Source organism: Eschrichtius robustus, chromosome 13, assembly GCF_028021215.1.
Source record: "Eschrichtius robustus isolate mEscRob2 chromosome 13, mEscRob2.pri, whole genome shotgun sequence".
NCBI lineage: Eukaryota > Metazoa > Chordata > Mammalia > Artiodactyla > Eschrichtiidae > Eschrichtius > Eschrichtius robustus.
This window is the reverse complement of record NC_090836.1, coordinates 68,019,793-68,042,035: the sequence shown is the minus strand read 5'-3', so window position 1 is coordinate 68,042,035 and position 22,243 is coordinate 68,019,793. Positions and strand designations below refer to the sequence as shown.

Genomic DNA, 22,243 nt, shown 5'->3' with positions numbered 1-22,243 from the left:
GAACATTCTAGAGTTTGTCAAACTGAGCTGGAAACAATTCATCTTGGAATTTTGATTAAGTATTTATTGCTAGGCAGAAAAAAAAGGAAAAAACATTAGTATGCTTATCTTTTCTCTAGTTTCACCTAAATATAACTTCTGGCTATGGTATTTAATCTATCACTACTGCTGTAATGTCTTAAGTTAAACCAAACAACCTCTTGGGTCAACAACTTGTCAGGTCCCTAGGTTAACAATAATTTAGTGTATTAGGTAATAATTCTCAAAATCCCCTCCCTGGCATTTTGTATGAATTTTGCTGACCATTAATAGGCAAAATAATTTTCTCCAGGTATGGTGTGTGTTCTATGTACTAAGAATTGATTTCAGAGCTTGATACACATATATATAACTAACCCTAAAAATAGCTTGTGGCAATGGGTATTAAGAACTCTGTTATGGGGCTTCCCTGGTGGCGCAGTGGTTGAGAATCTGCCTGCTAATGCAGGGCACACGGGTTCGAGCCCTGGTCTGGGAAGATCCCACATGCCGCGGAGCAACTAGGCCCGTGAGCCACAATTGCTGAGCCTGCGCGTCTGGAGCTTGTGCTCCGCAACAAGAGAGGCCGCGATAGTGAGAGGCCCGCGCACCGCGATGAAGAGTGGCCCCCGCTTGCCGCAACTAGAGAAAGCCCTCGCACAGAAACGAAGACCCAACACAGCCATAAATGAATGAATAAATAAATAAATAAATAAATTAATTAATTAATTAAAAAAAAAAAAAAGAACTCTGTTATGACTGAGGAAAATAAAGCACAGAGAGGGAAAGTAGTTTGATCAACTTATAAGCTGGGAACTTGTGACTTGACCAAGGTCACTCTTACTTCACAGGTCATTCCCTTAACTACCATACACATAGCTTTCTACATTCTTTATGTTGGATCAGAAAACCACAAAAGTCTCCATGTGATAGTACTAAAGAACTCTTGAGCTGTTGAATCACATCTTGAATTCAGTTGGTTATACTAACATGACTTTCGTGGTCATTAAGTATACTAGAGACTTTATACCAGTACAGAACATTTAACCTTTCTGCCGGGCCAGAAGTCTAATTTGAGCAGTTTTACTTTGATGCTCTATTTTTGATTGGTTAAGCCATTCATCCTGTTTGACATTGTTGTGTGGTGTTGCTATGCTTACTTTAACCAGCTGTCACATTCCAGCCCAGAGGTGGGTGAAATGATTTGTGTTTATATGTAATTCTGAAAGGCTTTTAGTTGCTTTGAGTTGGCAGTATGTCAATATAAAAGACATTTATCCATCCAGCATAGCAAGCCTGAGAGACTTTCAAAATTCTTCATGTAACTTTATAAAAATTTCTTTCTGCCATTCAAATGTTGGCAGACTGTTCTTATGCAATTATTTCTAGCTCTATTATTAAGCCTGTGACTGTAAAGAGATGTCTTTGTAGCAGATACTCATTTCTTCATGTTGAATTGGTTCTAAATTTGTATGAGACTATTCATATCATATATCCTGTCTTTCTGAAAGAGATTATAACACTTAAAGCAGGATAGTTGCTCTGAGCTACAATTAGATATGGGAAGAAGTTTGAATTCCTCCACTAGAGTTTCTGCACAAGTATACAGATTGATATAAGAATATAGAAATTTAATGAGCACTTATTTTATACCCTTTATATGCCTGAAGCAAGTCCAGGTGCTAGGGGTACATAGAACAGTTCTGCATTGAGGGAACTAATAATGCAGCAGCAAAAAAACAAAAAAAAAAACCAAAAAAACAAACCCACATACTTTTAGTATTCTTTAGCCACAAACTCATAATCCTTCCAAAAAGTATTGACAGCTTAAATCAGTGGAGTTGTGGGTTTAGTTATTCAGGAAATCATCTCAATTTTTTGTCACTTTCCTGTGTAGAAAGCTTACCTTCCAAAATAGTATTATCCCTATTCACAAAATGTAAAGCCACCCAAGTGATTCAAAAAGTAATTTTAAAAATCAGTAATTTCTTCAAGAAAGAAAAAAAGGCCAACCCCATATCAATCAATCTCTTTATCATCATTCACACAAAACACCCAGTTAACCAGTTGCTTTACTCAAACTTTCACTTACAACAGGTCAGGTTAGCATTTGGACATAGAATGAATATGATTAAAAGGCATTATCTTCAATGATAAATTAATATCCTTATTTTCAAGTTATATTTACTTGGAGACAGTTTTTCAAAGAACAAAGGTATGTTTCTATTACCATCATTACTTAGTTACAGCAGTATGATTTTATCAAAATTGGGATTTTAAAAATACATTATTATATGTAATATAGTTACTTAGGAGGATAATTTACTTTTCGTGAACTGAATATGATATTACAGTGCTTCGTTTTTATATCTCATTTTAACTGTGCGCAGAAGGAAAGTGTTAACATTTAATTGTCTGCGAAATATTTTCAAGGAGTTAGCTTTGATGTGAAAAAATAATAGTTACTTAGGGAACTGTAATGCTATAAGCTTGAGACACCCAACCCAATGAAAATTCTTTGAATAAAAAAGAGAGCAGCCACAACAAATAGTATTTAAAATGCGTCTCTGATCATATGAAGCTTTCACTTTCTTCATTATTTACTAGTTCTCATGTATTTCAATGTTCACCTGTCTAGTATACCACCATTACTATTTTAGTGATTCATCAGCATTGGCAACCTAACCATTCCCTAAAAAAAAAGCAAGGAATAGCAATTGGTACATGCTCAAGCTGAGTTAACTCAATGCTGTTTATCTGGATGTAAAGTAAGAAAGGCAGTCAATCAGTTAAAAGTTTTAAATGTTTGATGGTGTTGTATCATGTAACCTTACCATCTGGATGACTGGATTTTAGTCTTTATATCCAGATGTCTGGCATCATGCAGACACAACCTCAGTGGTTCAATCAGTCAACAACTTTCATTGAGAGCCCCCTTTGCCTAGACAACTCATCAAGGGCTAAAGGAAATGTCACCTCATGCATAGGCTATTACAGTATCCTCTTAATTAGTTCTCTTAACTTTACTCTCTCTCCATTCCAAACAACCAGGATACCAAAACATCATTTTCAAGATCTAAGTTAAATACTTGCTCAAGAGCCTTGCCTTGCCTCAGGTTTTCACTGAACTCTAGTTGCTTCATAGGTCTGTAACAGAAGAGTTTACAGAAACTCTGCTTTTAAATTAATCATGTTATTTACCTCTCTGTGTGTAAGCCCTTCTTCAGCTGTAGCCTGGAGTGGGTAATACTCAACTCTTTGAGCTGTTTTTATGCTTAGCTATACATTATGCATATCAGACTTCAAAAACTGTTCCAGGATCATAGTAGTCACTCCATGAATGGAGGTAATTATTTTTATCTACTCATGATCAACATCAATAAGGCATGTAAAACTCAGTTTCTGGTATAAAAGAAAGTGATGAATTAATGTCCCTTCTTAAACTTCATTTGGAGTCAACATTTACTTTCCCCTAAAATCTCATTGATTATAAGATGTCCAATTTGCAACTTTTTTGAGGAGAAAAGCCATCCTATTCCATTAATGTAGGCAAAGACTATAAAACTCAGACTGATTTCATAAATTACAGAGTGGAAAATTATGCTTATTGAGGAAATACACTATTGCTTCTACTGCTATTACTACTATTATTTTAACAATTCCTTTTTGCATTATGATCCAGACAAACTAAATTAATTGTTTTGAGGGAAAAGGACGAATCAAAAATGATTCTAAAATTTTTGGCATGCATACTTATGCATGTGGTGCCACAAAATGAAATACGATATGTAGGAGTAAAAGACAAGTTAAATTTTGTCCATGTTGAGATTGCCATCAAGGGGGAAAGAGTCCATTGATCACTGAGTATATGAATGGCCTTCTGAAGAAAAATCCGCAGATTAATATTTGGAGAATGTTTTACTGTGATTCTTTTAGTTACAAATCCACTCAGGGTAGCTCATATATGACTCCCATGAAAAGTAATAAGGGAATCACTTGAGCCAATGGTCACTAAACCAAGAGGACTTCTTTGGAATCAAGATAATTCCAAAGATCCCCACATCAAGCGTTCATGAGTCTTCATCCTAAATCTCAATCATTGTACTTTCTTTTATTATCATTGTATGAGTATTTGTTATGGACTAGGCACTAAGCTAAGCATTTTGTATGCCTTGTGTCATGCAACTCTCACAAAAAGTCGTGTGAGTTATTGTTATTATCCACATTTATAAGTGAAAAAACAGCTTCTTAGAATCTAAGTAATTTACCCAAGTACCCTCAGCTAATTAGTGGTAAATTAGTGGTCAACTTCAACTCTTATCCAGGGACCTATATGTACTACAAATAGTGGGTGCTGTGTTCTCTTCTGCCTCTGAATCCACTCTATTCAACTACCAATTGGCTTTTTAGTTTACTTAACTCATGTTCTCCCATAATTTCAGCCTGTGTATGGCCTATCGTAAACTCTCCAGTCCCATCAACATCAAGACCTTTCAGTTTAGTTCCCACTATTAAATGGTGATTTAATTTCTCTATTTTTTAGTCTGACTCCTGATAATAAGAATCTGTTTATCTCAATGCAATATTGAAATCAAGCTATGCATTTCATAAATGTTGTTCAGTCTGTTGATTGGTTGCCCTCACATCAGATACCCATCCCTAACTGATTAAGTGTTACTAAAAAGGCCAGCCAAGCCAATCAAAGGATGCATGTGCGGCAGCTTCCCTTAGGAAAGGTAAGACTGAAGCAATAGTAGAAACATCTCTACATAGGAGATAGGTGGGAGTTGAAGCTATGGAGGTGGGAAAGGCCCACAGTAGACCAAAAAGAAAAGAGGACACACAACAGAACCCTAAAAAATAAATATATGAAGATTGGCCAGAATAAGAGAGGTCAGTATAAGAAATTAACAGAAAACAGAAAATTAAGGGAAAAGTAGAAAACAGTGTCAAGGAATTCTGTGAATAAGAAAGTTTGAAAATTAAGGGTGCACTCCACAACAAAAGCTTCAGCAATATCAATTCTCGTATAGTTCAGGGTTGAGCAAGAACAGGTCCTTGCTCTCAAGGTGGAGGAAACAAATGTTAGTAATCACACTAATTAATGCACAACTGCAATTCTGAGACATGCTACAGAGAAGAGGTATATGGTATTTTGAAATCGTAGAATACGAGGACTTGATACTGTGAAAGAGTTCAGGAAAATCTTGCCTTAGAATTGATGCCTGAATTGAGGTCTGAAAGGAGTGGGAATGGAGTAGGAGAAGTGGAGGAGGGAAGAGCATTGCAGACAGAGAGAATGTGTAAAGCTCCTTTGCTAAGAGGGAATGTAGTGACTGATAGAAGTCTCTCATGTGGCTGGAGTGGAGAGAACAAGGACTTGACCAGAAAGAGGTACTGCTAGAGAGGTAGATAGGAGGTAGACACGCAGAAGCTTGACAGTCACATTAAGGAGCTTGTTCTGTCGATACCCTACGTGCAATAAGCTGGGAGGGAAAATGGGGTGATTGACACGACGAGATGAATATTCTGAAATGATTGCTCTGGCTGCAATAAATAGGAAAGATCAAAGAATGACATTATGCAAGATTTTTCTGTTTCAGTTAACAAAGTTCCCACTATTACTGGTTTAAGAAAAAAGATCTTTGTTGGCTCCAAACTTGTAAAGCATGGCCAAGAGCAGATATTCAGGCATTTTGGAATCCAGATACTTAATGGTATTTTCAGGGATATATCACTCTGTGTCACAGATCTGATTTCTACTGTGTTGGCTTTATTTTTAGGCAGGATCTCCTCTCCCGGGGATGACATGGCAGCTGGCAGCCTAGAGTAAAAAAATCTCTTACATTAGAACCCCAGCAGAAAGAGAACTTTTTCCCTACCGTTCCAGCAAATATCCCAGGACCGACACTTATTGAACAACTTGGTCACACTCCCATCCATGAAACAATCATGTGGCCAAGGAAGAGGACACACTCATGGTCAGGCTCATTTCTGGAGGTACTCTCAATCCCACCTGAACCACATGGCCTGAGAAGAGGAAAGGGACAGTCCCCAAAGACAAACGTGGATGCTGTCTCTAGAAATGGGAGGCCCAGAGAAGTTATGGGGGAACAGGTTAAGAAGGTCTTATAATATTCCTGGATAGAGAGAACCATTGTTTGGATTGAGAGGTATTTAAGGAGAATAAATTTGTAGGATTTTGTAATGAATTAGACAAGAGGTAAGAGAGATTGAAATATCAGGAGTATGTCCCAGGTTTCATGTTTATATAACTGGTGATATCATTCACTGAGAGAGTCAACACTGAAAGGGTGCCAGGTTAAGAGGTAGGGAGAGAGGCAGAACAGCATGAACCTAACTTGGAATGTGTTTACTTGGAGGTACCACTGAGACATTCAAGAGATGATAGGAATCTAAAGATCAGTTGGATATACAGGTCTGAAGATCAGGGAAGACATCAGGGCTGGAGGACAAGTTTGCCCAGGGCTGGAACACTCTGTTTTGAAGGTTGTAATGACCATGGATAGTGATAGAGGCAGAGCCAGATTACCGTCAGTGGAATCAGTGAAAGGTAAAGAAATAGAGACTGCAAGTATATACTAGTCATTATGGTAGATTAACTATGGCCACAGATTCATTACTATTTCTTCCACTGAAAAGTGGAGTTTAGTTTGCTTCTCAGTGATTCTGGATTGACTTTAGTAACTTGCTTGACCAGAAGAGTGCAATAGACACAATGTTCTGGGACTTTTCATGCTATATCGTAAGGAGACTTGTGATTTCCACCTGAGCCTCCTGGAATATGTGCTGTGAAAAGGCCCAAATAGCCAGCCCAAACAGAGTGTTCTTGGGAAAATTATTAAACGCCTTAAGCCTCTACTTCTTTATTTGCATAATAATGCAAACTCAATTTTTAGTTGCTGGTTTATCATTAGTGTTCACTCAATCTGTAATGAAGTGAATTAAGTAGCATAAAAGGAGATAAGAGTTGGCTTGTTTTTCCCTTTACTAAGGATTATTTCTATAAGATTTTAAGACTATAACAATTTTAGTGGTAACTGTTTATTATATAATGTTATCTTAAACTATCATTGACTCTATTTTACAATGTGGCAAGTAAAATTAAAAAGAGAGCAATACATTAATAATTTTAGACCCAGTTTAGACTTTGCATTAAATTCTAGATCCTTTGCTCAGCAAACATACCATGTTAAACAATTAAATCATTAGTCAACTAAAATCAAATCAGAATTGTTAAAGAAATAAATTTGATGTTCTGTGCTTTTTGTGACAATGTGGGAACTTTCAGTGGTGACATTTTCAGGGGCACTTTGCCATTTGAGCAGGGATTTTCTAAAGTTACAAATAGCTGTACTCTAATATCATTCCCAGAAATACCACCTCTGAAAGTCAGAGAATTAAATTACTTCTTTAATCTAGTAACTGTCGTAACCTCAAAGAGAGAATTTCAGGAAATACCACTGTCAGATTAAGTATTTGTAGGAATGCCATCTTAAAGAAGAATTTAGGGCTATAACATAGCCAGTAATTTTATCTGACTTGTATTTTTCAAATGAGAAAAAAAATAGGGGCAATCAAGACACCTTGATTTATGTAGCAACTTGCTTCCACATAGTACTTCCCAACTTCCATAACCTCACTGGACGAAGTTTTCCTCTGTGACCTAGTGAACTTGCATTTCTCAGGCACGAGGAGAAAGGAGTCTCTTTTGACTCTTTTTTCCTGAGAACCTCCTCCCCATCTGGTTGCAAATGGGAAAGGGGATGTTTTCCTATAAATGTGACTGTTCGTGGCATGTTTTCCACCAGCTGAGGTGGGTCTGATATAAGCTTAGTGGCAGCCCGGTTGTTCACTCCAGGGGATTTTGGAGATGGCAAAATCCTGTCCTTACTTGAATATTTTGTCAGTGTCACTCTTTTCCCCCTCCTCTCCCCTACTTTCTTGGAGAAGGGAATGGGTCTGGATTACTGCAACCAACTCCCAAAGGCCCTTGTCAAAAAAAGTGTATATGACTGCATGTGATGCGTCGTGCTGAGCTGCTTACTGAGTAGACACCAGCCTTCACTGTTAGTCCATTGGAAATGAGGTTAATCAAGCAAGCTGTCATGGAGAGTATTGTATTAAATCATACATTTATCACCATCTGTATTCAATCCAGAGCATTGAAAAACTCTTAACTAAATACTTTGAGGCATTATAATATTAACTGAGAATATCAAATACATTTGCAAGTATAGAAGTAAGTGAGGTTTGGAAATAAAATTAATTTTTATTCACTTGAATTAAAAATTACATTATATTCTCTGCTTACTTTTATTAAATGGAACAGAATATGATAATGTGTTTTAAAATTGAACTTTAAAAAACAATCTTTGGATAGTTCTTTTTATTCTAATTCTACTAAGAACGACAACAAATTTCCCACTTCTTCGTAGAAGTAGAAGAAGGAGACAGTGTCTAACAAGAGTGAATCACTCAACCTGAAGTTGAAATTATACGTGAATCTTTAGAATGCCCTCTTGAATTCTTTTCACTTCAAATCCTCACACTGTCAAATCATGGATAAAGAAAGACTTACCTGTGTAGTAAAGTCAGCGTCCCATATCAGGGCAGGATGCTGACAGAGTGACAGTGGCTACAATATTTTTGGAATCCACCCCCTCTTCTTTCCTTTCCTTTATGGAATAATATCTATTCTTTTAAGCCTGGTGACTGGACAAGCAAAAGAAAAGAAGGGGAAACCTTCCTAAGAACAGTACAATTGCCAAACTCCAGCAAAGAGTGCATATGCTTTGGCTGGTGAATATATGTAACTACAAACCCTTAGAAATTTTGAACTAATTTACAAATTAGAAGAGAAGACAATTATCTTTATTTGCTCTCTATGAACAGCCAATTTAGATGCTTCAAGGATATTTCCCTTTTTATCTCTCTCAATGGTAACCTTGTGCGAATTATTCCAATGATTGGCTACCTAATTTTCCACTTATTCTGTTTTCATCTCAATTCATTCTAAAGGAGATTTAAGTGATGAACAATAAAAGATACATGTCCATCACGCACACACAACACAGAAGCATAACATATGATTAATAAAATCAAAAAGGCTGTGAAAAGGAGGAGGACAGTTGCAGTCTGCTTCACTTTACTATGGTTTGTGTAAAGTTTCTGATGCCAGCACTTTAATAATACAAAAAAACGCTCAATACCTTTAAATATTTTATTGACAATATTAATATACTAATGTATCAAGATGTTTTCAGGCAAGTAGATAAATATGACCTAACTCATGATTTCTGATGTACTGTAGATATTAAAATGATGTAATGTTGTACATTCTTTTTGTTTAAAAATATTTTATTGTCCTGAATAACTTCTGTCTTTCCCCCACATACACACACAACTTGACATTATATGGTGCAACATTAAGATAAAAGAAAAATTTTAGTTAGCAGTCTCCCTTGAAATATGCTTAAAATAGAAATGTGGTATTTTCATCTGTGACACCAACAGGACCTAAACTGAGTCCATGAGATGATAAATATTCAGATTTATCTACAAAACCAACTGTTTCAGCCTTTTCAGCCCCACCCTAAAAATATTATATCAATGACTGCCAACTCCATTAGGGGGTTCTTTCAACAAAATCATAAACCAAAATGTTTCTTCATTTAAACAATTTTATTTGTGGTGGAATTTCCAAAATCTCTTATATCTTGAAATCATCCACAAAATACTATTTTGTGCTTACATTAAAAAGATGCATTTCTTATAAGATCAAAATATATACCATTAGGCAGTATTGTTATATTTTTATTTAACACAATATAATCAAAGGATTAAAGAGACAAGCAAAAAAGTTAAATATATATAAACTCCCTATAACTGATTTACAGCTATTCTAAAGTTTTAAAGAAAAAGATAAAGCTCTAAACATCAGATGTAATATTTTGATAAGCAATATTTATAAAAAATATAAGTTAAGCATTGCAACAAGCTACCTTTGATGAACTGCCCCCTATAAGAAATAGTCTCTCTGGAACTATATATCTAAAGCAAGACAAAGGAAAAGAAGAAAAGAAAGTATTAATTGCAATAGTGACTTTTAGTTAAATACACTTTCTTATAAAGTGGCAAGATAATATTTACAAATTTACAACTGAAAGGAAATGTTTATTTACAGGTTGTCTTGCTTTGGGACTTTTTGGGCCTCTTTCCTCCTGTATAATAGGCCCTCCTGGCAGAACTGATCTAGACTAGATTTTTAGTTCATAGCACATGATAGATGAGCCTGGAATTAGAGGCCCCTTGAGTTGCAGGCTGAGAATCGGTGCTGGCAACTGGGGAGAGAGAGGCTGGGTCCTGGAGAGGCAATCCAGGTTGCTCTGAGTTGGTGATCCGATCCACTATGCTGGATAAGCAGTCCAAGCTGGATAAGGAGCTTTTATCCGTGGCATATACTAAGGATACAAAGAGAAAACCATTAAAAAAAATCCTTGCTTATGTTGCCCCTTAAGCAGCAGGTCAGCTCCTTTGAAACCCAGAGGTCAGGTGGTCACAGAAAGCCTGATGTAGAAATTTGCAACAAATATCTAGCAGTTCATGGGGATGAAGGTGGGGAGTGGAGAAGCACCCCGGTAATATTTCAAGCAAAAGCTCCTACGTCTGTGTGTGTGCATGGATGTATCTGTTAGGGGGATTTTGAGCAGAAGATGTGTGTTTATTTTGCTCTGTCCCAAAACGCCATAAATACCATTCTATCCTCTTCCCAATACCGCATGGAAGAACAGACTCTGCTTTGATAGGCTGAATTGTGAAGTTGAACTGGTTTTTAAACTCCTCTGAACTCATCAATTCTTACCATTTGGTACATCAGGACAGTAGACGCTGTCAAAACTGCTGCTTTTTCTGGACCAGACAGGGCTGTTACATTCGGGCTATAATAAAAGACACAAAAGAAGGCATTTGTTTTCAGGTCTTGGCAAAAGATGCTCTGACCTAGGGTGAGGCAGTGCTTGCCCACCAGCTCCATAAGCTGACCACTCTCAAATACCTTCATTGCCTTGATTTAGGAAGGGCTAGCCTCACCAAATTGCAAGGGCACTGAGGTCAATCTCTGTGCTTGGAGAAGAGGAGAGAGGCAGCAAAAGGAAGAGGGCGGGTGGAATTCAGCAGCCATGTGCATTGGGTTAACCATGCAAAATGGATTGGAGTAGAAGGAAGCCACACTAGTTCAGAGAGAGAGCACTTTCCCAGGGCAAAACCACATTAAAACCTGGCAGCGTTGGCGCAAACGCCCTCTGTAAAGAATGCATCAACATCTTCCAGCCAGGCCTCAGCAGAGCAGGGACTCGGGTCACGCGGGCGTTTCTTTCTTAAGTTACAAACTGCGGGACAGTGGAAGCCTCACACAGTTGGCTTTAGACGTTAGTGTATGGCAGGGGCCACTGGTGGTAATATATTGGAAATAAACTGAGTTGTAGAGAAAACATCTGATTGATCGTTCACAGCCACCTATCTCACGTGACAACCTCCTCCTACGATGTACACTTAGAACTTGGTAGGAAGTCAAACTGAACTCCTGGTCCGCAGCTACCTGTTTCCTGGCATCTGTCTAAATGCGGCACCTCTCTTCTCTTTCGGCAACTGCCTGCCCATCCCCACCCCCAACTATCCACCAGTAACTACTGGCTGTTTGGTCGCTACACCTGGCCTAAATGAGAGGTAAAGGTTTTTGCAAAAGATTGGAAGGGCCTAGTGGGTGCAGAGCTCTCTCTTACCATGCCATCAGAGCAGCTGGAGGTGGGGCTGGTGGGCTCGGAGCAGCTCTGCCCCGGCAGGCTGTAGTAGTTTTCCACCTGTTCCCTCAGCAGCTCCTGCAGGCTCTCAATGTAGCGGATGGCATTCCTGAGGATCTCCACCTTGGGCAGCCTCTGGTTGGGGTTGGTCGTGGTGCACCGCTTGAGCGTCTCGAAAGCCTGGTTGACCTTCTTTAGGCGTCTCCGCTCACGCATGGTGGCCGCCTTCCTCCGATCCATGGTGGTGGACTTCCTCTTGCATGCTTTGCAGGCCCACATGAGGCAGTGGCCGGCCTGGTGGTGGCCCGTAGGTGCTCGCACGTGCTCGTCCTCGTCTGAGCCCTGCAGGTCTGCTTTGTGCCCCCCGAAAGCAGCCACTCGCGGCTCAAACTCGTCCCCGAACCCGCCCTCGGGGGACGGGATGCAGGAGCCATCGTAGAAGTACTCAGAAGGCGAGAACTGGCAGCCATCCATCATGTCCATCTTCTGCGGAGAGGCAGGAGGTGCACCTGGGCAGCAGCGAGATAGGGGAGAAACCGGAGCCTGGCGCCGCTGCGGGCAGGCGAGTCCCAGGCGGAGCTCCCTGGTCGGTTTCTCCGGTAATTAACAAGGGCAGACGCCTGGCGGCCTGGGTCGGCCGCGCTGGGGTTGAGGCTCTTTATATATTCCTGGGGAAGGGAGGCCGGCCCCAGTGGCCCCGCACTATTAGCATATCCCACCGCAACCCCCGCCGGGGCTGTCTGGGCAAACCTCCGCCTCTCCTCTAGAGACAATTTGCTGTTTACTGCCCCTTTTGACGCTAATGGTTTTACTGCATTTCTGCTGGGGCGGGGGTGATGCCTCCCTAACCCGCTTACTTGCACACTCTAGCTTTACCTAAACCAAGGGACACTTAAAGGGTGTCGCAGACAAAAGGAACGAAGGAAATCCAACTTTTTGTTCGATTGCTCTCACATTAAAAAAAGATAATTAGTAAATAGAACTCCCTACTTCAGCTGACACCAAAAGCGGACCTGCCTTCCCAGTCCGGGACACGAGGGAATCACTTTATTTTCAGGTGTTTCTCTTTTTCATGAACTTTAGTTGTGTCAGGCATATTTTCAGCCAGTAGGCCAAATAACGGTTGCTAAAAACTTGAAGTGGCACTTTCAATAATGGAGTGGATCTAGATTTTTTTTTTTTAATCTGTTTTGTTTCTCATCATATTGCCATTTTGTAGGCTCTGTGTTATTGGGGGTAAGCGGGGAGGGGGAGGTTCCTTTTCCCCAAGACAGAACCCGCTCTGAGTTCTCTATGCTCATCTAAAAGGCGTGGGCTCAGGAGGGCCAGGTGGCCAGGAACACACCTCCCTTCCTCTCTTTCCCGCTTATGCGCATGTTTGCTGAGCGCCTCCTCTTTTGCGCCAGACCTTTGATGGGCCCTTAGCCGGCGGAAGATACACACTGACTGCGTCTCTTAAGATTTGTATTCTAAGAAGCCCAGTTTTAGACGGCGAACTTCTTTCCAGGGGTGCGTCTTCCTTCTCCCTCTCATTCTGCTCCGCCCTGTCGTTTCTACAGACTAAACAGCCAAGCAGGGCTTTGGGGTCGCTAATTTTCTGCTTTCAGGCAAACTAACACCGTTACAGATGCGTCCCAGCTGCCGGCACAGCAATCCTTCTTGGCTCGTGTAAAATTTCCAACTCCTCCAATCCGAGAAACTTCACACACTTTGGCGACAAAAGCCTTCCAGAAAAGCAATCACAGCAGGGTCTTTGAAACTTTGGTGGCTAGAAGGCGAGAGGGGAGGGCTTCCATTTAAGTGACAATGAACCTATTAATCAGCTTTTGTCAATCCTCCTCCACCCTTACTTAACCCACTACCAAATCACTTGCCGGTGGGGGGTGGGGGGGAGCTTGCTGTTTATATACGGGAAAAGCTCTTACTTCAGGTCTAAACAAGTAAAGTATTCTGAGGTTTGGGATGAGGCCTTGTAGCCTCATTCAAAGAGGAGAGTTCTCACCTTGATCTTGCGTCATACAGTCCAGTGACTGTTGTGACTCCGAACGTACTGGGGGCTGGGGGAGCTTTCCTATTACTTTTTCCTAAAATTATTTTCCGAAAGCAACCCTGGCAGGCAGACCCCTGTCTGCAGGAGCCAGAGAAGTATTAACTTTTTCAGGTGAAATCTGTACTCCAAAGTGAAGGCCCCAGAAACCAGAGGTGGGAGAGTGTCAGTCACTAAGGTTTGCTACAGACATCCCAGCCGCAGTCCTCTCTTCCAAGTTCTGTCATCTCTAAGACAAAGACACTACCACCGCCACCATCACCATCCACCCTCGAAAATCAGGCCCTTTCATACCAACGGGCTGCTTAGTAGGCCTGTGGGAAATTCATCTGTACCTTATTTAGGACTATTAACAAGTGGGTGCCTTTGAAATGAATAGGTACCCAGGGCTACACCAGATAAAAGAATTAAGTTCCTAAAGAACTCATCCAGGTGGGGTGGAAACATTCCAAACCATGCACACTGCTACCTCTGAAACACAGTAGTGGATAGATACTCTCATCGGGGAATTCTCAGCCAAGTCCCACAGGTTCTGGTCAGCAGCAATAGTACCATTTTCTCTGCCTAGAGAGTCCAGAAGTTCACACACTGCTCGAAGGTAAAACTGAGTTGTGTGCAGATTTAAGATTTGGGCACAAATAAACTTTAAGTGGAAGATAGAATTTATCTTGCCTTTCAGCTGATTTCTTTCCACCAGGCACCTAATGTGCTTTGTACCCAAACTGCTCAGCGTGGGATGTGTGGAGCAAACAATTATAAAGAATTTTCTATTTGCCATGCACTGTTCCCAACCCTTTCCGTGTATTCACTCGTTTATGACTTCCAACAATTTTGTGGCAACTGTAACTGGACCCATTATTAAAAGAAGGTAACCCAGCTCAACGAGTAAGTCATTGGCCCCCGGTCACACAGAATTAGAAACTAGGCATCCCCTTGGAGAGCTTGTGCTCCTAGAGGTGAATTTCGTTTGTTTTTTTCTTCAATCAGTTCGTTCTCACTGCGCGTCCTTAACGCTCCAGAGCAGAAACTCGCAAACGCCGGTCCCCGACAGCTTTCCCTCGGCTCCCGGGCTGGGAAGACGCTGTCACTCAGGCGGCTCTGTCAGGAACGGTGGTTCTCAGAGGTTAGGGCTGTCTTTGGTAAGGTGATCTCAAACAAATTTACCAGAGTGCCGCGGGTGAGTGGAACTAAAGAAGCCGAGAAAACACAAGCGCCCGGCGGCTTAATGGGACTTGCTAGGGGGGAAACAGGGTCCAGGGTTGAGGACCCTTGGGACCCAAGTGCTGAAAATAGGATCTCAGAGCACCAAAGTTAAAAAAAGGAGACAAAACTTTTAGACCTCTGTCAGGGGCGAGAGGAGAAAGAGATCAAAAAATGGGAGGCAGGATACAAAGAAGGCAGGAAGCCAGCGCCTCAAAGATGGCTGGGCTCCCCTAATTCGGGAGAGATTCCCCTGCGCTTTTCCCAGGAAAGACCGTGGGAGGGGAAAATGCGAAACTGAGTGAACGAGACAGAGAAAAAAAAAATTTTTTTTGAGTGGGAAAATTGCACAGAGAAGTATGAAAAAAGTTAAAATTTACTTTTTTTAAAAAAGGTCGTTTGCAGTGCTCATCTGGGTGGCCTCTTCTTCTCAAAATCAGACTAGATTGGCTTTTGCTTCTCATAGAAAAGAATGAAAATACTGTTTTCCACTATTTCTCCAGAGAAGTGGATGTCTTCCATGCAGAGAAAACTCACGATTGTCTAATATGTAAACGGGTTGTTAGAAATGATATTCCAACACTGACTGTCTGCTAGGGAAGTATCACAGTAGTCAGATAATGGGAGGAAAACTCAGCCCAGCTGGGTGTTATAAATGAATGCCCACCAAGGTTCTGGTGAAGTATCAATAGATATAATGTTTTTAAATTTTTGTGTCATTTTACATTCTGAATAAAAATAAACACATGCTTAATTTTCTTACAATTTAGACTTGTAAGCAGGTTTTAATTGCAAAGACCTTTAAGTAATCATCAAGTTTTTTGTTTTTTTTTTTAAAGAGAACCTATTTTAGTTTAACCATTATGGCAACGATCCTAGTGTTGATGGACAGACCACACCAGCAAAATGATGCTTAGAGCTTCCTTTTTTAGTAAAATTTGCCCACCCTAGGAATTCTGCACAATTGAAAATTCTCCATGCTTCTCTTAGCAGGAGAAATCAAATATACATAGGAAGACAAGTTCATTTCAATTCGTTTCTGCCCCTGCTTGAGACCCTTATCAACTCCTGGACCAAGGGAGTTGTTCTTGAAATTTTTGCTTATTATATCTGACGTAACAACGTGCTAAACAATTTCAAACCGCTATTAGCTCTGGGAACCAGGCACACCTAAGTAAACACATTAGTACCTGCCAAAGCTGCTGGAAGAATTTGTGGAGAAGACAGCTGAGGAAGACATTGGCCTCTGCTTGAATTCGAAGACTCCCAGGAGAGATCAAAGGCCTAAGTAAGGACTTTTAGCAGCCTTGAGAGTAGAGAAAGTAGCCAGTCCTTGCAGCATTATCTTTGTTCCAGCACATGGCATAGGCATTCCGTCTCACAGGCTGACTCTGAACTAGGCTTGCAAAAAATTGCTTTTTCAGAATGAAACCTCTAGGAAGGAGGGTCATCTTTTGTAACACTTCTGACTTTAAGGGAGTGACTGGAGGAGTCCTTTGGAGAAATGTCTTGATGGCTTAGCTCTTTGAGGAAATGCCATGTTATTGCTAATTTACTAATGCAGTAGAGTAGGAAATGAGATATTCAAAGTTTAAACTAAAATTGTTTAAAAATAGTTTTTCCAGATAAGGTGTTGTAGGAGGAAGGTTTTGAGATGAATAAAAGGGATAAAATATTACTAAGAGAAAAGCACAGATGGGTAAATTCTAACTTTGAGTTAAGAGATGTCTTAATAGGGATAGAGGTCACTTTCGCAGCCCAGTCTCTGCCAGTCTCAGGAGGACTTGGGAACACTGAATTTTAGCACCACACCTCCACCCTAAAAACATATGAAAGAGTCTGAAAAAAAAAAAATGAGTCCGTTAGACATAAGTGTATTTCCACTACGTTCAGGCTTGAAACTCAATGATCCAGGTGTGATGATTGAAGTTAGTTTCAGAAGGCTGACATTTGACATTCTACAAATTATTTCTATAGTAACATAAAAGAGAAAGTCACTCGTTATTTTATACTTGATAACTTCATGCCTGCCTCTGGAAAGAGGCTCAGTTTTAATCTCAAATTGCTTATCTTTACCAAGTTATTAACATCTTAATTTTCTGCTTCCACAGCCCTGTTTGTTTTGGCTTTGGCCTTAGTCAAGCTTATCATCATTAATATCAAATAAAAACATTTAAATTGCAAACACACCAAGGATTTCATTGGAAAGCCTAACATGTCAGCTATAGCAGTGGAGGTCACATGAAGTCTTTGGGAAATATTTGCTCTATTTAATGAAGAGACTTCTATAGGCAAACTTATTCCAAACAGTTTCTCAAGTTACCCAGCTAAGAGAGATAGAGAGGATTTGATTTGCAAAGGCTGCATAAAATCTATCAGCAATTAAAGTCCATGAATTGATAAAAGCTTTCTGCTGATGAGCAGACTATAACACAAACCTTATTATAAATATATGCGCAGTTATAAAGTAAATGAGTTCACCTGGTCACTTATGACATCTGATTTCAGTTGTGGCATGAATCTGATTTTCCAAAATATAGGGGTGTGCGGGTACATATGCATTTTAGGAAATCGTTATCGATTCTCAGGAAAAAAATCATAGATACATAATAAGCATGATTAATGGGTATACACACCATCAAGCCATCTTCAGTCACATGTGTTCTGATTAGGTAATTTGCAATGCTTGACCACGTATCTTTTAATTAAATGACTCCTCTAATTTGGAGTTTACTAGCTAATCACTCTTGAGAAAGAGCTTTTGGAAAACAACTGTCAAATACAGCCAAGTTATTCTACAGCCCTTAAAGGCTCCTTCTCATTTCTCCAGGGCTTCTCTTTCAGGATGCATAAGCAATTCAGAGAGCAAGCTTGAAGCCACTGATGTTGACTGGCTCCAAATGCTGGCTCTGTACTTAAAAATGCAAGAACTCCTCTCCGTTCCAAAGTATCCTTGTCTCATAAGAGATAACAAAAGAACCCCTTTACAGGTTTTCGTAGGGTTATATGAGTAAACAGGTAAAGTGTTAGTAATGGCTCATTCATTTTACTGCTGGTCTCATTGTTATTAATACTTTCTCAGCCAGAGCCTGCAAAAAAGCTAGAAAAGTAAATCTGAAGGAACTGTGGCTTTTGGTGGAAGAAAAGCCTCTTGATGGTCAATTTAGATTTACTAATGAAAAATAAAAACAGCTGACATTTAGTGTTCATTTTTGTGTCCTGTTTTGGTTAAGAACTTTCTCTCAGTGAATCTTCAGAACCCCAGGAGTTAAGCACTATTATAGTCATCCCCATTATTTTATAAATGAGGAAACAGGGAAAAGAGAGGAGCAGTGATAGTTCCACGTTTACACCGTAGCGGCGACGGTTCAGTCCAGTTATGGCGCACAGAGGTTCAGCAGTTTGCATCCACTAACACTCCCACCTACATCTCACACTTTTGAGAGGGATTATCAGTCCAGGTCGGTTTCCTCTCTGAAGCTTTCTGCATTTTAGGAGAAAGTGGAATTAGCCATACACTCAGAAAATTGAGTAACTATTATCCCCAGGAAGAAGCCTTTTGAAATGCTAAAGGCGCAAGATACTGCTTCATGCCTGCGGGGGGCGCGGTCTGTGGCGGCATCTGGAACTCTGGCGGTGGGCAGCAAGGTCCAGACTGGAGCGTTGGGAATGAAGTTTGGGCTGGGAAGTGCTGAATTAGATTTGGTTTTCACATTTCTGAACTGAGGACTAGCTGTAGAGAAAAAGAGGGAAGGAAGCAGTTAAGGGCGGGCGGGGGGAGTGAAAGTACCATTTACGGAATGTAAGAGAGAAGTAGCAATTCCAAAGAAATAGCTTGCCTCTATCCTCTGCTTCACTTCCCACTGTGATTCTTGGTGGTCGTGTTTCTTCCTGAGGTTACAGGATAAACAAACCTGGCACACGTTGTAAAATCCTCACGGCGAGGAGGCTCCTGGGGCTTCAAGCCTCTCTGGGGCTTTGCTATTTGGTCCAGCTAAGAGGTTTCATGTGTGTTGTTGTTGTTTTTTGCCCTCAGCCATTGAACCCTTACCTCTCTTGAAGCAACCTTCCTTCAAAGACGCCCACCCCACCTCATGAGACAGATCGTCCCCTTCTTTTATCTTTCTATTTGGAAAACAAACCCAAACCACAAGAGGTCTTGAGGCTATTCCAGTCTTCTAGCCACCAGTCTAGTTCAAGAAAGCCAGGGAGGGACCAGAGACCTGGCTCAGAAGCCAGCGCAGCCCCTGGTGCACCATATGAATGCTTCCTCACGAAGGGCCGCCGGGCCTGTAAAGTCAAAGAGGGAAAGTAATTCGGGCTAAATTAGCTGAAGATTTTTTAGGCAAATAAGCAGAATTTTTGTGTGGTAATTTCTTGTAACAATGAGATTTTCCTCAATTGAACATTCAGTTGTTAACTTTGAGAAAGTAAATCTCACCCAGATCTCCAGGTAAAGGACAGTTAAAACAGAAAGAAAAGGGATGCTGATAAAAGGGAAAAGGGCAGATTTCTTCCGGATGGTCTTCATTTCTAACCACAAGTGTGAGGTCTACATGAGATAGAAAAGTGAACAGTTTAATTCAGACACAGGAAAACAACCCATTTTCCTCCCTTTAAGTCAGTCCATGAGTAAACGCCCAAATAAATGGGCTTGGGTGCTTTCTAAATTAAAATGTGGTTCACCTTGATTTATGCCCTCAAACATGTTTTTTTCAGTTGAATCAAATTAGGAACAACTTTGTTCATATAGAAACTTATATTTTAATATTACAATACCAGGATCCTCGCACATTTTATATACAATACGTCACTACACATTTAAAATATATTTCTTAGGTTTACATTAAAAAATGAAAGTACTAAGATTATTTACAAAAATATATTCAATACCACTAACATTTAGATGCAACGTTCCCACTTTGCTTTAAACAGGAATGAACTTCTTTTGAACATGGCACAAAAGGATCACCATAATAAAAGTAAATATATTACAAAACCAACCAAACAAAAACAAAGCAAAACTGCTAGATCTAAGCCACTCGCGGTTCCCAAAATACAAGTCCAAAGCCGAAAGGCTTTTTCATCTGAGCGTGCACAACAGTTTCCGAGAAGTTTCTTTGTGGATATGGCTCCTTCCCTTTCATAAGCTCCTGGGTCTGGGTTCCTAAATATTACTGTAACGTGACCTAAAGGATTAGGCGAAGGAGGGAGGGTGGGATCTTCCCGCTACGTGGAGGACATCCCAAGCCCCGGCGCCGAGTTACTTCTCCACCACCTCCTCCACGCAGGGGAGTTTGTGCTCCTCCGAGGAGATGCTGTCCACGATGGAAGAGAGGCATCGAAGGCTACTCGAGGCCGATGAATCAGTGCTTGCCCCTCCTGAGCGCAGAAAACACACACAAACATAAGCCCCAAGGAAGGAAGGAGCCGGCAGCCCCGCGCCCCGCGCGAAGCCGCTTGAGACCGCGCGGGAGGACTGGTCCCCGCGCACGGAGCGCCGGTCTCTTAGGGACCGTCCAGGCTCCTGCTGGGCTCCGAGCGCTTTCTGCCCCCAGCGAGCACCCCAGTCCCCTCCCGGGATGTTCTCCAGCGCAGTCCAGTGCCCTTTTACTTTACCTTCCTTGGCAGTTATCACGAGCCCCCTGGAATGATCCGAAACACTTGGCCACTGGGAGCTGCAGGTGCGCAGGAAATCCGCACCCTCAAGCTGGAGGAAAACCGAGGCAGCAGATTAGTAAAGAAACATCGGTTCCGGGGGGGTGGGGTAGGGGACCCTTTGTGAGGGGGTCTCTCCCCTGTTTCCTCGGGCCGGGTATGAAGTTCCTGCCCATGGCAGGCACCCAGTGTTCACGGGTCACCGGGGGTTCATTTGAGAGGGAGCGGGAGGGGCGGGTGAGGAAGGAGGACGCGAACGGAGACAGAGCAGCTGGAGGTTAAGGCCGCAGGGAAGGCGACTAACGAGCCTGTGCATTCCCCGGCCTCGGCAGCATCTGGGCTTACACTCTCTTGCTTGGCTCTGTAGCTGAAGGGGTCCACCCCGAGCTCCTGCATTTTGTCCTGCTGATCTAGCCGGTGCAGCAGGTCCTGCAACCGCTCTATGTAGTTGATGGCGCTCCGCAGAATCTCCACCTTGGGCAGTCTCTGGTTGGGGTTGGCCACAGTCCGCCGCTTCAGTGCCTCGAAGGCCTCGTTGATCTTCTTTAGCCGCCTCCTCTCGCGCAGGGTGGCGGCCTTCCGCCGGTCGGTGGGGGCAGATTTTCTCTTGCAGGTCTTGCAAGCCCAGATCAGGCATTGGCCGGGGCAGTGGGGAGGCTGCAGGCCTGGGGGCGCCAGGACATGTTCCTCTCCGCTGCTGTCGCTCCCAGCTTCCGGGGGCATTTGGTCCTGGCAGGGGGACAGGGTACCATCACTCCCTGGATACAAAGGAGAGCCCTCTGCCACTTCTAACGGCTGCAGGGTAACATTTTCCCCATCCAAGTAGAAGAAATAGGAGCCAGTTTCAAAAAGGTCCATCATCATGTTCTCCTCCTTGGCCTCTGACTCGGTCTGAACTGGGTGATGGGCTCAAAAACCCAGAGGAGCCACCCAGATGGCATTTAATTAGTGCGGTGACTTAAGTCGCCCCAGCTTTATATATAGAAGCTCCTGAAACTCAATCCAACTTTTAGCTGTCATGGAGCACCAGTCTCTCAATGTGATTACAGCCAGTGCTCTCTAGAACATCTAGTTTGAAAGAAAACTGAGAAGTGTCACCCCCAGAATGATGTGACAACCTATATGCAGAACAGGTTAAAACAAAATACATAGAGAGAATCCAATAATGTAAACAAAGCATCGAACACCTCAATTTGGGGCAGTTTAGATGCTAACCTGCTTACAGGACAACTTCAGAACAACTGGGGATTAACACTGCCCCATTCCCCTCCCCCAGGCTCATCTGAATTCTAAGTATAGACCCATGATGAAGGATTTCAAAGGCAATAGCCATTGCTCCAAAATAGCTTGGTTAATGTTTGCAGACTGGTTCAGCTCTTTTCTCCCTCCTGCCTGTCAAAAAGGTGCTATTCCTGTGATTAAAACCATTACAGTCCTTCAAAGGTTATACATGACTTTCAGGCTTCAGCCTCAATAGCAGCAGGTAAATCTCTTTCCT

At 41.6% G+C, this 22,243-nt stretch overlaps 2 protein-coding genes across 2 annotated transcripts; both read right to left on the bottom strand.

The window, feature by feature from the left end:
* Positions 1-10,311: 10,311 nt before the first annotated feature.
* Positions 10,312-12,323, bottom strand: MYF5 (myogenic factor 5). Its single transcript, XM_068561339.1, has 3 exons — positions 11,823-12,323; positions 10,904-10,979; positions 10,312-10,502 (listed from the first exon to the last, which is right to left on the bottom strand). The coding sequence occupies exons 1-3, from the start codon at positions 12,321-12,323 to the stop codon at positions 10,312-10,314; spliced, it is 768 nt and encodes a 255-aa protein (XP_068417440.1).
* Positions 12,324-20,350: 8,027 nt separating this feature from the next.
* MYF6 (myogenic factor 6) lies at positions 20,351-21,609 on the bottom strand. Its single transcript, XM_068561313.1, has 3 exons — positions 21,091-21,609; positions 20,707-20,797; positions 20,351-20,469 (listed from the first exon to the last, which is right to left on the bottom strand). Exons 1-3 carry the CDS (start codon positions 21,607-21,609, stop codon positions 20,351-20,353), a joined length of 729 nt encoding a protein of 242 aa, XP_068417414.1.
* Between the last annotated feature and the right edge of the window lie 634 nt (positions 21,610-22,243).

Excerpts from the sequence above, each read along its gene's own strand:
- MYF5 (XM_068561339.1), bottom strand. The coding sequence starts at position 12,323 with ATGGACATGATGGATGGCTGCCAGTTCTCGCCTTCTGAGTACTTCTAC. Across the intron at positions 10,980-11,822 it reads CCAGCTGCTCTGATGGCATG|CCCGAATGTAACAGCCCTGT; the intron begins GTAAGAGAGAGC and ends CTTTTATTATAG. Across the intron at positions 10,503-10,903 it reads CTGTCCTGATGTACCAAATG|TATATGCCACGGATAAAAGC; the intron begins GTAAGAATTGAT and ends TTGTATCCTTAG.
- MYF6 (XM_068561313.1), bottom strand. The coding sequence starts at position 21,609 with ATGATGATGGACCTTTTTGAAACTGGCTCCTATTTCTTCTACTTGGAT. Across the intron at positions 20,798-21,090 it reads ACAGAGCCAAGCAAGAGAGT|CTTGAGGGTGCGGATTTCCT; the intron begins GTAAGCCCAGAT and ends GTTTTCCTCCAG. Across the intron at positions 20,470-20,706 it reads CGTGATAACTGCCAAGGAAG|GAGGGGCAAGCACTGATTCA; the intron begins GTAAAGTAAAAG and ends TTCTGCGCTCAG.